The sequence below is a fragment of the Gobio gobio genome (assembly GCF_949357685.1).
Source record: "Gobio gobio genome assembly, chromosome: 19".
Classification (NCBI taxonomy): domain Eukaryota; kingdom Metazoa; phylum Chordata; class Actinopteri; order Cypriniformes; family Gobionidae; genus Gobio; species Gobio gobio.
In genome coordinates, this window is record NC_137112.1 from 44,124,329 (window position 1) to 44,140,878 (window position 16,550).

The 16,550-nt window shown below is 40.8% G+C and overlaps 1 protein-coding gene across 1 annotated transcript; it reads right to left on the reverse strand.

Moving 5' to 3' along the window:
- Positions 1 to 1,414: 1,414 nt before the first annotated feature.
- LOC307143331 (uncharacterized protein) lies at positions 1,415 to 8,873 on the reverse strand. The gene is made up of 4 exons (XM_079844814.1): positions 8,555 to 8,873; positions 5,008 to 5,185; positions 4,023 to 4,224; positions 1,415 to 3,940 (listed from the first exon to the last, which is right to left on the reverse strand). The coding sequence occupies exons 2-4, from the start codon at positions 5,110 to 5,112 to the stop codon at positions 2,850 to 2,852; spliced, it is 1,398 nt and encodes a 465-aa protein (XP_079700940.1). The 5' UTR covers positions 5,113 to 5,185; positions 8,555 to 8,873; the 3' UTR covers positions 1,415 to 2,849.
- Positions 8,874 to 16,550: the final 7,677 nt, after the last annotated feature.

Sequence of the window (16,550 nt, forward strand, 5' to 3'; positions counted from 1 at the left end):
CCCTGTCGAATGGAATGCACCCACTGTCTCTCTTCTTCTTCTGTGTGACAAGCGAGTGTCAGAAGCGTAAAGTGGCGCAGCACCACCTTGTGTCCCGGGAGCGCCATCTACTGAATGTGCGCGTTCACTCAGCGCATCGCCAGTGAAAATCGCTTGGGCGTGAACACTCAAGACGCACCGAGAAACATCACGAAAAACGCTGGCGATAAGCGTGCGCGATATTCGTCCCGGTGTGTACAGGCTTTTACAGTGTGTAAACTCCTCGCCTTCCGTTGTCAATTGCGCTCGTTCCTGTTACATGTCCTCAATCTGGCAACCCACGTGAGCGTCGAGTCTGAGGAGGAGGCGGGGGACACGACAAACTCCAATATTTTGAATTTGGACTGCAGTACCCATTTCAACCGCTAGCTGTCAATCTTACATACTGCACCTTTAAGTGAATTTTTAAGGGATACAATTAAAGGGATAGTTTCCCCCAAAAATGAAAATTCTGTCATCATTTACTCACCCTCAAGTTGTTCCAAACCTGTATGAGTTTATTTGCTCTGCTGAACACAAAAGATGATATTTTGAAGAGTGTTTGTAACCAAGCAGATAGAGCAACCATTGACTACCATAGTAGGGGAAAAAATACTATAGTAGTCAATGGTTGTTCTATCTGCTTGGTTACAAACATTCTTCAAAATATCATCTTTTGTGTTCAGCAGAACAAAGAATGGGTTGCAAATGTTGCTTTGTGTTGTTTACATTTTTTTTCTTCTTTTTTGGGCATTTTGGTGATTCATCTCTTGTAGCTAGACTCAAAACAAGTAGGTATGATAAATCCTAAAAATATTAACATAATTTCTTTACATATGTAAATTACTCATTCGCTCTGGCATTAGTCGATTAAGTAGATGCTATTTTGATTAAAAACCTAATAGTGGTAGTGACCTCCTGTGCCCAGCAGACAGTAATCACTGTAATGAAACCACTCAGTGAAAAGCACGATCAGACTGAGGCCAAGCAGAGTATCATTTGATACGCTAATAGGTTTTTTTTTAACAGCCTACTCACAAACTCTGATGGCTAACCAAAAACATTAGCATAGTTCATAATGTATTGTAATGTAAAGCTGCAGTCCGTGACTTTTTGCGCTCTAGCGGTTAATAAACAGAACTGCATGCGTCCTGCAGAAGAACATTGCAGCCGGAGCTACTTCTCTCTGTTTATGTCTATGGCGAGTCACGCAGGGACTGTGCTCCTCCGCGGCGATTCCTACCAGACCGGCCTGAAATAGTCCCAATATAAACACTTATTATAAGTGTCCCATAATGATTCAGGGTAAGACAAAAACACGATTTGGAAAGCGGATTCATGTTGTACGTTCTCATTATATAATTTTTTGTAAATCTTGAACACAAAAAAACTTACGGACAGCAGTTTTGCACTTTATTTTACAGTTCTGTTCCTCATGTACATACTATGTACTTATTATAGTAATTACAATATCTAGGTACTAACCCTGAACCTACCCCCGCTTACATTACCCAGTACTTTCTTAGGTAGGTACATAATACAATTTACTGCAATTGCATTGGCATTGAACCAGTTGTATTTTTCACCATGCTTTTGCTATCACCTGGAAAGGTTAAAATGGTTGGCTATGCAATGCACAGTGTTTGGATACAGTTTAGGCATTATTCCGCTTTCTGATAATAGAGCACGGCAACCAGACAAACAGAAACCAAATGAGACATTCTATGCTGAAATCATTTCTTTATTAATGTGTGTTCTGTGGTTAAACATTGTCATCATTTATTGCTGCTTTCCGTGTGCATTATGGTGTGGATTCGACTAGAGAAGCAACCGTGAAAGGGCAACTGTTAACTGAGTCAATACAAACAGAAGGAACCATTCTCAGTGTAAGTCATGAACTGGGTCACATTCCGAGATAAAGAACTTTAATGACAGATGAATCTGAGAGGCCGGGTAACATGAACACCAGTCTGTTAATGCACTAATCCACCGAAGTGCTGTGTCAGATCTCACTGACCGGCGTGTAAAATGAGGAGTTTGACTGATAGCTGATCTTCGCGAGACAGGATTCCTCGGGTTCACCGGTCTCTGGTACAGAAGACAATTGTATTTGAAAAAACAACAAAAACTGATTTGTAAAACAGGCTTATTCATACAGACAGATTTGAAGCTTTCAATAGCACGATCAAAGAGTAATTGAAGGCTAATCTACTTACAGCCAGTTCGAAATTAAATATACTTCAGTTCACCTGGAAAAGCACACCCTGTATAGTAATCTTCATTTCTGAATAAACAAAGGCATCTGGGTGTTAAGGTGCGATCACATTCACCATTGTTTCAATAAGAATCCGTGTGATCATGAGTTCACTGCGTTCACCAAAAAAAAAAGCTGCTTGGTTTGAAAGCGACTTCTGTGTGAGCTGTGCTTCATGCATTGAACACTATTGACAATAGACAATGGAACTGCTCCCTAATCGAAATTTCGCTAACATGACCGCACCTTTCGTCTCTAAAGTGCCACACTGTGTTCCTTTGAACTGCTAGAAGGGAAGAGTGCAATTTCTGTGCCACTAGTGCTACCAAACGGAACTGCGAAAATAAAGACCATTGCGCCGTAGAAAGTCGAAACTCACGACATTGGTTGAGCTGATGTTGGTCGGGATGTTCAAACGGATCAATGTTTTAAAAGCACCTGGCACACATGAGATCGCAGCAAAAGCAAACCAACCAGTCCCGGCCGACATTTGTTCTTGTTTGAGAAGTCGTTTCATTCACAATAGAGATAATCGCAACTTCTGTTTAAAAACCGTAGAGCATACAGTCAACAAATCTCAGTTTTTCAGCAGTCCAAGCTTTCGTAATGCCTCTCTCCGATCCCTTCCGATGCTGGGAACCGGCACGTTCAAGCCTTTGGAATGAGATGATGATACTTGCAATGCCCCTTTTCTGGGTGTTGAGTCGTTAGCATACATTTGAGTGTCTTTAGTATGGTTCTTGTTCCCTGTTGTAGAGGAGCATGACTTGTTAGTGATGTTAGAACCAGTGTCTTCCAGTGCGGCAGATTTCCCCAGTGAAGTCGTATCTGCATGTTTCGGAGGTGAAGAACCTGTGGAAAGATCGTCCACGGACCTCTGGTGTATTGGCTGGTTTATTTGTACTCCAGATCTTGCAGGGATACTTGAAGCAAGACTTTCACTTGTGGTCTGGGTTTGCTCCAAGTTTGCTGGGGATTGAGAGTTTAGTTGTTGACAGACTGGGTTCTGTGTATCCTCCTTGAGGAGGCCTAACTTGCAAAGAGCCTCCACTCTTACTTTCTCTGGGTTCATTAATTGATCTACAGTCAAGACCCCAGAGCAAGGCATGGTCGGGTCAATCTTAGGGTTGGAGGCTGCTTCCTGGTTCATTGGGACTTTGTGTGGGGTTTTCATTTTAGGTTTAGGGGCCACAGGTGGAGGAGCAGGCTTGGAGCTAAGAGTTTGGGATCCAGATGTGCTTCCCACAATATCGATATTTGTAGAAACCTGCTGTTCTTCAGTTGCATTGGTTTTCCGCATCGATGCACTCTTGCGCAGCTTCACCAGAGCCTCATACGAAAGGGGTCCTCTACGTGCCACATTCTCTGGCTGTTCATTATTCTGTTGTTCTTCCACTGTATCTTTACCGCCTTCGATTTTACGCAGAGGTGGCATCCCAACCACATTGACCTCTGAGGGAACTCGTGGAGCTTCTTGATGGAGCTGGTCACTTTTAGAAGCCACTTTAGGTGCTGCCTTTTTCTGGGATGCAGCTAATCCAGGTCTGCTTTGAATTTGCGAGGTACGGTTCGCAAGGACAAATGGAGTAGGGACCATATAATTCAGAATTTCATTTTGCACCAAGCTGCTAGATGACAATGGACCTTCGAATTGGGTTTGAGGCACATCTACAATCAAGAAATGTATTTTAGTGTATTGTCAGAAATAGTTAGGAGTTAGAAATACTAAAAGAGCTACTGTATAACGCACCTTGACTAGGGACCTTTTTGAGTCCTATTGACGCGGAGAGGTCGGCCGCTTTGTTAGCCACATTTCCTCGAGCTGGCAGCTGATCAGGCTCGTCATTGGACAGGCCACTGTCATCCTCCATGTCCAGTGACTGAATGGTCTCCTCTAGGTACATGAGACAAGCCTTCTCCTCAGCAGAGAGATACTCCAGATTTTCATCGCTCTGAAACAAAACTGGGTTATAATATTTGATGTACATAATAGGAGTGTAACTAGCCTGATCTGCCGGCGATCTTTCTCAGTCTGGAAACCTGTACATTCATTTATCCTGCTTCTGTTACACTTTTGCGGGAAGCAGTCACAGACTGGCTTATCCACCTGCCGCGCTATTGGCGGGTTTAACATGATGATGGATAGAGAAGCGATGGGTCGTTGCCCGTTGATCACGCCTCTTGTGGTCTGATTGGTTGAAGGACTATCCAATAGCGTACAGAGTCATTTAATTTATGCTTGTTTTTCACGCCTCTTGTGCAGTAGAAAATACAGAGCAGACTCCCCAGACCAATGTTCAATCTTAAATTAAGCTTGGTCTGGTGATAGCCAGACAAGGGTGTAACAGTTCTCAGTAAAAAAAAAAAAAAAAAGGCGCACTTTTCCCCACATCTCAAATCTGACGACGCATACGCATCTATAATATGGTTTGTTGAAAATAACATGTAAAACAGAGAAGCAGAGTTCGGGTACTGTATCTGTCTGTTTTTGTATAAACAATGAAAGTCAATGGTGTCCAAAACAATATTGAACCCCTTTCATTGTAGGACAAAAAAAACATATATTGTATGTTCCCCAGAAGAAAAAAAATGTTTGGGTGAACTTTCCCTTTAACAATGTTTCTTCCACAAATCCTTCAAGATATATATACACATCAAAACAACTGAAGATGTAGATGTATCATTACATTATATACAGTGTGTCTTCAAATTCATAGAATAAAAGTATGTCTTACAAAGCATGAGTTGAAGCTGACCATGCTGTCACAGCTGCCATTACTGTCAATCTCTCCCGCTGAGTCAAGGACATTGCCATCTTGCCACATGTCACGTATCGGCATAGCAAATGATGATAACCTCCACTCTGATATGAATTCAAAGTTCTTTAAATGTGTTGATGAAACTGCATTTCCCCTAAAAATAGAATGTAAAAAATGCAAATTGAGTGTCTTGATATGCACAACTGCAAGAGTTTGCAAATTTGCAGAGCAATTAAAAACAATCATATAGCAAAAATGTCATGAATTTAACCCTCAAGCCACCCTCACATAACAGCCCTTAATCCCGCCCTCATGGACACATTTGGGTGGACCAGTGTGATTCCAAAAATATTTTTTATAAATGTTATATCACCATCTTTGATAAAATTGATTCTATCAATTTATGCCTTTTTTGTGATTTTGGGGTATTAATGAATTTATTTACCTCTAAAAGTACCATCTTTTTTAATGTAAAATATGCTTATTTTTATGTTATATTTAATATTTCTTTAACTTCAGTATAACATATCAGCAAGTCCAGAGAGCCAAAACCTAAAAATGTGGTGACTTTGGTGACATCTATGATGGTATTAAAGGGTTAGTTCACCCAAAAATGAAAATTCTGTCATTAATTACTCACCCTCATGTCGTTCAACACCCGTAAGACCTCCGTTCATCTTCGGAACACAAATGAAGATATTTTTGTTGAAAGCTGATGGCTGAGAAAGGCTTCAGATAGGCCTCCATTGGCATTCAGTACATTCACACTTCCAAGACCCATAAAAGGCACTTAAAACGTCGTTACAAAGTCCATCTCACCACAGTGGCTCTACAATCATTTTACGATGCAACGACAATAGTTTTTGTGCGCAAAAAAAAATCTAAATAACACCTTTATCCAACTTGTTCTTGTCTTCCGTGTGTGCCTCCACGACGCATGCTCGAGAATATGACGCAGATCCGGCGTTCGGACACATGACCCAGAAGCGATTTGTTTACAAGCAGAGGAAGACACGCGTATCTAAACTGTTGAATTCTACATTGATCGTGCTTTAGGTCTCGGCTTAGTTCTCAAAATGGGGCTTAAGTGCGCATTTCATGGATTCCCGAACGCTGGCGCTACATCATATTCTCGCGCATGCGTCGTGGAGGCACACACGGAAGACAAAAACAAGTTGGATAAAGGTGTTATTTTGATTTTTTTTTTGTGCACAAAAACTATTGTCGTCGCATCGTAAAATTATTGTAGAGCCACTGTGGTGAGATGGACTTTGTAACGACGTTTTAAGTGCCTTTTATGGGTCTTGGAAGTGTAAATGTACTGAATGCCAATGGAGGCCTATCTGAAGCCTTTCTCAGCATCAGCTTTCAACAAAAATATCTTCATTTGTGTTCCGAATATGAACGGAGGTCTTACGGGTGTCGAACGACATGAGGGTGAGTAATTAATGACAGAATTTTCATTTTTTGGTGAACTAACCCTTTAATTTCTTTTTAAAGCTAAAAAATATCAATAGCCACTAGATGGCAATAGAACTCAATGGCTACATATGGGCTGAACTCTGTAAACCAATGTTTTAACAATTTTTTTTTTAATTGCCCAGTTATTGGCTCATTTAATTCCCTTGTTTGTGTATGTGTGATTGACTGTTTTTTATTTGACAAAAATAAAAAAATAATTCAATGGCTTTCAATGCAATGCATATGTGGATGTGTGTGTGTGTGTGTGTGTGTGTGTGTGTGTGTGTGTGTGTGTGTGTGTGTGTGTGTGTGTGTGTGTGTGTTTGTGTGTGAGTGTTTGCCACATTGAGAATGTTGTATAGGCTCACTCCTTCATTTGTGTGTATGTATGATCTGCATTGTGTTGGATTTATTGAATTTTATTGGACAAATTCTACATTCATTCCTATGGGTGCCCATTTTTGTCCTAAAAGGCGGGATTAAGGACTTTTTTTATTTCAAGCACTTAACATTATAGAATCGAGTCAATTTTTTTGTGTGTGTGTTCAGGTGGCAAATTTAGGAAAAGTAGGCAAGCCTTGTACCGCTCAGATTAAGGAAAGTATTTAAAAAAAACAAAACAAAACGATTTTGCCCTCATTTGTCCAGAAGATGGCTTTAGGGTTAAAAGAGCCAGCAGTTATATTTGTATTTCTGTGTATGGTATATTAAATGATCAGATCATGTTGAGTGAGATTACAGCAGACATTACACTGAGCTTCTTTAGTTGGATCAAGTCCGGCATGAATGGAAGACAATGAATCATCGGTTTGTTTAAAGATAACGCTAAAAACGGTCATCATGTTTAATTCTTTATTATTATTTAGTAGAAATTGTTTCATTTATTCCAGCTTCCATCTTATAAAAAAGATCAGCAAGAACAATGTCAATACAATCTGCTTTATTAGTTGCTAGGTAAAACATACATTTCAAAATGACGTAGATGATGATAACGCATTTTTTTCTTTCGGTGATGGTATATATTGTGTGATATCAAGCAAATATAACAGCAAACAGGTTTTCTTTGTGGATATAAGAAAAGGGTTGTTGCTTTTAGATGAAGAATAAAGCTATCATCAGTAGGACACTTGCTTTCAGAACATTATATTAAAGAGCTGTAATAATTTAACCGTAATCAGTGAACCATATCTCAATGGCTGTAAAGGCAAAGTCCATTTTTACAGACATGGGCTAATAAACATACTGGGCTTTTTCTTATAAAAGTGTTAATCAGAGGATTGGTTCTTTTTAAGTGTAACGCCAAAATGCCCTTTGACACACCATAATGTCTTTGATGTAGCTCTAGAGAATTCATCTTCTTCAAGTTCGTGACTGTATAATGTACAGGATATATGACCTGTATTACACTATAAAGAACACTGTTATCTGTTTCACAAGGGTGTGTGAAGCTCTCACTGTCAGGCTATACTAGAAATGAATTCACAGTGTTTTAACACTTTTGGGTAGGACACTTGGTTCACCCACAAATAAAAATTCTGTCATCATTTACTCATCCTCAAGTTGTTTCAAACCTGTATGAGTTTCTTTATTCTGCTGAACACATAAGAAGATATTTTGAAGAATGTCAGTAATTAAACAGTTGATGGTAGCCATTGACTTCCATAGTATTTTTTTTTCCTACTATGGAAGTCAATGGCTAACGTCAACTGTTTGATTACCGACATTCTTCAAAATATCTTCTTATGTGTTCAGCAGAATAAAGAAACTCATGCAGGTTTGTAAGAACATAAGGGTGAGTACATGATGACAGAATCTACATTTTTGGGTGAACTGTCCCTTTAAGTAAATAATCAATATTGCAGAACAACTTGGAAAAACTCAAGAGCAAGTGCTATAAATTAAATCCCATATTAGTTTATACATTTCAGCACATTATTTTACAATTGCATAGTTAATTTACTATTCTGCTTAAAATTCTTTATTTATTAAAATCTTAAGAATACTCAATAACAGAAATCTGTTATACAGTATGAAGCCTGAAACATGCCTTAATAAAGCTTACCTTTAGTGCACAGAAACGCGTTAGATTTCAGCTTTGCAGGTTCACGTGCTTCTACCGTGTCAGTGTCACTGTGTGTGTGAGCTGATGTACGTCAGTACTGTACATAGTGAAACCTTCGACCAATCATTATCGTTTCCTCCTGCAGCAGCCAATTAGAGAACAGGCCGGTGAGTTTAGAGAATAAAACAAACGTTCGTCTCAAAATCAAAATTGTGTAGTGACGGCAGGAAAATATAGATTAAAGATGTGTAAATATACATATCTAATTCCATATACCACTTCTTTGCACACGTCTGCAATAACAAACACATGATGACAGAAAGTGTCAAGAGGATCACCTGCTGCAAATCCTAGTTAATCGCGTTATTAAGGGTTTCTTAAAATAACATTAGTTTAATCCCCGTCAACTGGAACCGATTTGATCCTGTTTCACCGACTGGGATTCATTAAGTTTTCACACCACATAGCCTGACGAGAGGTTTAAACATTTATTTATTCAACTACTGTCTATTTTTATGGTCCAACCGTGATTTAACATTTATTTCTTTAACTATAGCCTATCTATTTTTATGGTCCTGGTCTAATCATGACTAGACATTAGATAGTAATACTACTTATTCCAGTGACTAGTAGGCCTATATGCAATTACTCACCATTAAGTCACTATAAGGATTAAGTAAAACCTAATGAATGAGATACAGGATCACCGAGTATGGCAAGCCGTTTTAGCTTAAAATGTTCCCAGCATTATTGGTCATAATTGCATTTTTACAAGTAAGAATTAAATTAGATAGCTATTAGCCGCGTTTCCACCGCAGGAACTTTTCCCAGGAACTTCTTCAAAGTTCAGGAACTTTCGGGGGTGGGACTGGATGCTGAACATGCTGATTGGTTGAGCTCACGTAGCATTTTATTTCAACCGGCATTTTTAAGTCTTTTGCGAGGTTCCTTCTACGTTCAGTAAATATCTTGCTCTTTCTGTCCAATGGCGCGTGTTCGTCTCAGCCATCTCAATGTCCGTAATAGCTGATAATAACATACGTTGTCTTATTTTAAATCTAGCTTTACGAGCTTCTAGAATACGCTTTAGTATCAGTGCTAGTCTCTTTTCCGCCGTTTTGATAATGACCTTTTTGGTAAACCAATACATAACCAGCAAAAGCAGAGCTGCTTGCATCTCCTCCATGCTTGTTATTGTTGCAGACTGTGCCGCGCAAAAATGATTCCTGTCCGTCGCTGACTGGGAGGAGCAGTCGCGCACAGTCCCACGTCTCTGGACTAATTTGCAGTCGCAGGTCTGGGGGAAAAAAAGTTCCTGGTACAAATTATTCCGGGTAATTTCAGTGGAAACGGGGCTATACAATTAAATTCTTACTATAACTATGATAATTTGTTGATCTCTCTAATTTAAAGGAGTAGTTCCATGGGCGTTGAAAGCAAAAAAATGTGGGTGGGTCCTCCCCCAGAAAAAGTTTATTGGAGTAGATGCCACTTACATTAATAGCCTGCCTTGTTTATGTAACGGAGGCCAGCTAGTGGGTGCTGTGCGAGTAAACCTCACTCCTCTGATCTCAAGAGACGCTCTAGCGACTGACGCTAGAGGTTGTAGCCTTTAGCCTACTTGTTAGAGCGTCTGACTCTCATGCCGGCGGACTCGGGTTCGAGTCCCGCTTAGAGAGGGCGGTTCGAACAGGAGGGGTTACATTTACTAAACATCTGGTTGGGCCAGACAAATTTACGGAAGACAACTATTCTTTTTTTATAGTGGCAATAGTGTAGGGGTAAAGCGCATGGCAGAACATTTTGACACAAATCGACCTGAGGTTTGAATCCGCCATTTGACAAACTCGCTCTGATCCCTTTTCCCATCACAGATCAGAAAGACAGAAAAATTAAGAAAATATTTAAAAAAAAATGGAAATAAAGTGTCTAACGTGTGTTTAATAATAAGTTGTTTATCGGTTAGGGGTAGGTGAACAGACATGTGCTGAATTAGAGATGGTAAAAGTCAGAGGTGTCAAGTAACGAAGTACAAATACTTCGTTACCTTAATTAAGTAGAAATTTTGAGTATCTATACTTTACTGGAGTAATTATTTTTCAGCCTACTTTTTACTTCTACTCCTTACATTTTCAAGCAATTATCTGTACTTTCTACTCCTTACATTTTAAAAATAGCCTCGTTACTCGTATTCCATTTCGGCATGTTTTCATTCCGGCTTGTCATAAAAAAGAAACTATCCACTGTATCCAGATAAATCGCGCCATCCGGATAGAGTGAATTTGATTGTGGTTGGATGAGAAGGATAAACACAAACCATTCAAGATTCAAGAGTTTTATTTGTCACATACACAGTTATATACACAATATACAACTGGCAGTGAAATGTAAACAGGTCCGCTCCATGGACAGTGCAAATAACAGTTACAAGAAATTAAATAGAAATAGAATAAAGTTAGAATAAAAAGTATTAACATAAGTAGAATTATAAATAAATCAAGTAAAAGATAAAAATAGGAAATAAGATAAAAATAAAAATATAAAAAATATGTGGATGATAAGTGAGATAAACTGTAGACTTAAAAATAAGTGGTTAACATAAAATATATAATATGTATATATAAAGAAGTATAATGTGCAAGGTTTATTACAGGTTGTTACGCAGTAACAATAGGAACGTAAAGTGCAGTGCAATTGCAGTATGTGGATGTTAATGTTAAAAAACTGTATGTTTATGTGTGTGCGGGGGTGAAGTGAAGTCACGTGACTGAGTTCAGGAGTCTGATGGCCTGGGGGAAGAAACTCCTCCTGAGTCTTTCAGTCTTTGCCATCAGGCTACGGAAGCGCTTACCAGATGGCAGCAGGGTGAAGTGAGAGTTTGCAGGGTGATTAATGTCTCTGATGATTTTAGTAGCTCTACCTCTGCAGCGTTTGGTGTAGATGTCCTGCAGAGACGGGAGAGCTGAGCCTGAGATGCGCTCGGATAAGCGCACCACTCTTTGCAGGGCTTTGCAGTCGTGACTGGTGCTGTTCCCGTACCACGCTGTGATGCACTGAGTCAGGACACTTTCTATCGCCCCTCGATAGAAAGTTTTCAGGATGGCTGGTGAAACCCTGAATTTCCTCAGCTGGCGCAGGTGGTACAGTCTTTGCCTGGCTTTTTTCACCTGTGTCTGGATGTGTGTAGTCCAGGTCAGATCCTCGGAGATGTTCACACCCAGGTATTTGAAGCTGCTCACTCTCTCTACCGGTGTCCCGCTGATCATGAGAGGGGAGTATGACCGATGCTGTCTCTTCCTGAAGTCCACAATCAGTTCTTTGGTCTTGTTAACATTCAGAGAGAGACAGTTGTCCTGGCACCATGATGTCAGTTGCTCCACTTCGTCCAAGTATGCCGTCTCATTGTTGTTGGAGATGAGACCCAGGACAACAGTATCATCAGCAAACTTGATGATCGAGGTGGAGCTGTGTGTGGACAAACAGTCATGGGTGTAGAGAGAGTAGAGCAGGGGACTCAGCACACAGCCCTGTGGAGCTCCAACACTCAGGGTGATGGAGGTGGAGGTGAACTGGCCTACTCTCACCGCCTGGGGTCTGCCAGTGAGGAAATCTTCAATCCAGAGGCAGAGAGAAGAATTCAGGCCTAGATCCAGGAGTTTGTGTGTTAGCTTAATGGGAACTATGGTGTTAAAGGCTGAGCTATAGTCAATAAATAGCAGCCTGACATAGTTCCCACTTTTGCTGTCGATGTGAGTGAGGCAGGAGTGAAGGACGTGAGAAATGGCATCTTCAGTCGATCTATTGGGACGATAGGCAAACTGAAGAGGGTCCAAAGTGTCAGGAATGGAGGAGCAAATGTTGTTTTTAATGAGTCTCTCAAAGACCTTCATGACTAAAGATGTGAGAGCCACTGGACGATAGTCATTTAGGCAAGAGGGTTTACTGATCTTAGGTACAGGGATGATGGAGGATCGTTTGAAGGAGGTGGGGACAACAGATGTAGCAAGGGACTCGTTAAATATGGATGTAAAGAGCCCTGCGAGCTGATCAGCACAGGACCGCAGAACACGACCTGAAATACCATCCGGCCCAGCAGCTTTCCTGACATCCACACGTTTGAGTGCCCTCCGAACTTCGTCCTCCGAGACAGAGATCACGTGACCGTTGCTGCTCTGAGGGACTCTCTCTGACGCGTCACTCGCCGGAGTCGCGCTGCCGCGATTACCATCAAAGCGAGCGTAGAAAGAGTTTAACTCGTTCACCAGTAACGGATCAGCTCTCACCTCTGCAGAGGATTTAGTTCCAAAAGCACAGATGGTTCTCAGTCCCTGCCACATCCGCCGGGAGTCGTTGAGTTGGAAATGAGATTCCACTCGGTCTTTATAGCGGAGTTTTGCGGCTTTAACGGCGCGCCGGAGGGCGTAACATGAAGCTTTGTACTCCCTCATATCCCCCGTTAGGAGACCGGCATTGTAAGCGGTGGTGCGCGAGTTTACCGCAGTGCGAATTGAACTGTCCACCCACGGTTTCTGATTAGGGAAGGACGTTATAGTTATTGTTTGTGTGGCTTGCTCTGTCAGTGTGTTAATAAAGCAGAGCGCCACTTCTGTGAACTCGCTGACGTCTTCAGAACTCGCGCGGAACATGTCCCAGTCGACGTCATCAAGAGCTGCCTGTAGCGTGATCTCTGAATGGGATGACCAGCGTTTGACTTCCCTCCTCACCGGGGGCTCTTGAACGAGCCTTTGTTTATATTCCGGTGTGAGGAAAATGGCGGCATGGTCCGATTTGCCAAAAGCTGGCTGTGAACGAGCTTTGTAGGCGTTCTTAAACGGAGAGTAGCAATGATCCAGTGTGTTTGCTCCTCGTGTGGAACAGGAGACATGCTGGTGAAAGTTTGGCAATACTTTCTTTAGGTTTGCTTTGTTAAAATCACCCGCGACGATGAAAGCAGCGTCGGGGTGTTTGTTTATGAAGCCGCTGGTCACATCATGGAGGGCAGATAAAGCCAGCCCCGTGTCTGCTTGTGGTGGAATATAAACGGCAGTGGCGATGACCGAGGAAAACTCCCTCGGCAGGTAGAAAGGCCGGCACATGAGAGTTAAATGTTCCAAGTGAGGCGAGCAGGATCGCGAAAGAATGGAGATGTTCCTAGGATCGCACCATTTCTTGTTTATCATGAAACACACTCCACCGCCTTTAGATTTCCCGGCCTCGGCTGTTCTGTCCATCCGAAAAACAGAGAAGTTCTCGGACGGCGTCACGGCTGTATCCGGGACCGCTGGCGTGAGCCATGTTTCGGACAGACAATAGATGTTGCAGTCTCTCATGTCCCGTTGAAAACTTATCCTGGCTCTAAGATCGTCCATCTTATTCTCCAAGGATTGGACATTTGCGAGCAAAATGCTCGGGAGAGGAGGACTGAATGCTCTTTTTCTCAGTCTGTTGCGGATCCCAGCGCGTTTCCCGCGGTGTTTTTTGAATCTTCGCCGTCGACTCGAGTGGCCATTGTTCAACTCGGCGTCCCGGCGAATCTCAGATGGAAGATTGGAGAAAGTGTCCTGAAACAGGTCAGTGTAGCGGTAACCAATTTCCAGAAGTGTTTTGCTGTCGTAACAGATCAAAGCAGATGATCCGTTGGAAAAAATAGAGAGTAAAAGAGAGTAGAATAATAAATAAAAGCAAAGTCTTAGCGGAGCGACCTGAACGGCGACCGAGCACGGCGGCGCCATCTTGACTACTACATCTTGAAATATCATGGAAATTGGTTACCGCTACACTGACCTGTTTCAGGACACTTTCTCCAATCTTCCATCTGAGATTCGCCGGGACGCCGAGTTGAACAATGGCCACTCGAGTCGACGGCGAAGATTCAAAAAACACCGCGGGAAACGCGCTGGGATCCGCAACAGACTGAGGGTTTTTCTGAGGGATAGCCGTTTTGATCAGCAGGCAGACGTGCTCATTCATGACTTTAGCCGGGTTTTTAGCGTGAAGCGTGATAACCCGTAGCTGTATATTCCAGTGATCACTATGACAGTGGCATATAGTAAGTTGTATCTCTACTACAGTAAAGAGTGGGAGAGTGACTCAACTCTCAAGCGTGACTTACACCTGTGACTCGAAGACTCTTTATAAATATAACCGTGACTCCTGTCCATCATCATACACACTTTGGACATCTGCAACTAACAACCCCGACAGCTGCTGAAAGAGGTTTAGATCAACGATTAAGCCATTTTGACTGTGCTAAGTGCATGTGCCATGTACTTCACGAAAGACATACTGTAGTTTTGTCAAAGCAAAGTGCAACACAAAGGTAAGCGCATTGTTGTTATTTATTTGTTGACGGATTATTGTACAGTATCAATGAATTACGCATTTTGGCAGTGGTGTGTGCATTAACGTGTGAAATGCCTGTTTATTACATTGCTTTTTCCAATCTCTATATTGGGCACTTTTTGCACGTAAATTGGCTTCTTACTGTTGACATTGAAAATTATGTATGTGTTTTTCTGAGGGATAGCCGTTTTGACAGTTTCTACCTGGACATATAGTCATATTTGATCCGTTTTACTGGGATTTTCTCTTTTTTTTAATCATCAATGTTATGTTTTAAGGAGATAAAATGGTAACTTACTTATCAACATTGATTGGTATGGCAATAAAATAATATTATCTTAACGCAGTTAAAGTTTTGGGTTTTTTTCTTGGAGTGACTAGTTGCCTATAAGTATTGTAAAGGTGCAAAAAGTCAAAATTGTTATCAATAACCAGGCATGTTATCAATAACCATTTTTTTTAATAGGCTATATATATATAAATGTACATTTGGTGAGGTTTTTGGGCTGGAAATCGTCTACCAAATCTGGCCACACTAATCACACATTCAAAAAATGGTTATTGATAACATGCCTCTGAATTTTGACTTTTTGCACCTTTACAATATTTATAGGCAACTAGTCATCAAATCTTCCGCTCCATGAAACACATTAATGCTTAGTAGTACACATATGGTTCTTTAATGTATTTGCATTGTCCTAAAATGGGTTCATTTTCAATGGGAATATATGCGGCTGAAACGCATAGCCAAGTGCATCTAAAAATGTTCAACATTAACTTTTTAATATAACATTATAGTCATTATGGCCTTTAGAAAAATTTATGCACTGTGGCGCGGCCTAATCTTTTGTCCTTAAAGGGATACTTCACCCAAAAATGAAAATTCTTTAATCATTTACTCACCCTCAAGTTGTTCCAAACCTGTATGAGTTTCTTTGTTCTGAAGATATTTTGAAGAATGTTTGTAACCAAGCAGATAGAGCAACCATTGACTGCCATAGTAGAGGAAAATACTATGGCAGTCAATGGTTGCATATAATCTGCTTGCTTACAAACATTTTTCAATCTTCAGAACAAAGAAACTCATACAGGTTGGAACAACTTGAGGGTGAGTAAATGATGCCAGAATTTTCATTTTTGGGTGAACTACCCCTTTTAATGGCATTTTTTCCCCTTACATTACTTTTACTTTTATACTTTAAGTAGTTTTGAAACCAGTACTTTTACACTTTTACTTGAGTAAAAAGCTTGAGTTGATACTTCAACTTCTACAGAAGTCTTTTTAAACCCCAGTATCTATACTTCTACCTGAGTAATGAATGCGAATACTTTTGACACCTCTGGTAAAAGTGTAAGTTGAATATGGATGGTGGTCTGGCAGAAGCTAGATTTTTTATTTATTTACGTTTTTTTAACGTTTAAATATGGATATTTTTCTAACAAAACCTCATCGATTTACTTCAGAAGTCCTTTATTAACCCCCCGGAGCCGTGTGGAGCACATTTATTATGGATGGATGTGCTTGTTTGAGGTTGAAACTCAATGGACCCCGTCACTGCCATTATAAAGCTTGGAAGTGTCAGGATATTTATTAATATAACTCTGATTGTGTTAATCAGAAACAAGAAAGTCATATACACCAAGGATGGCTTGA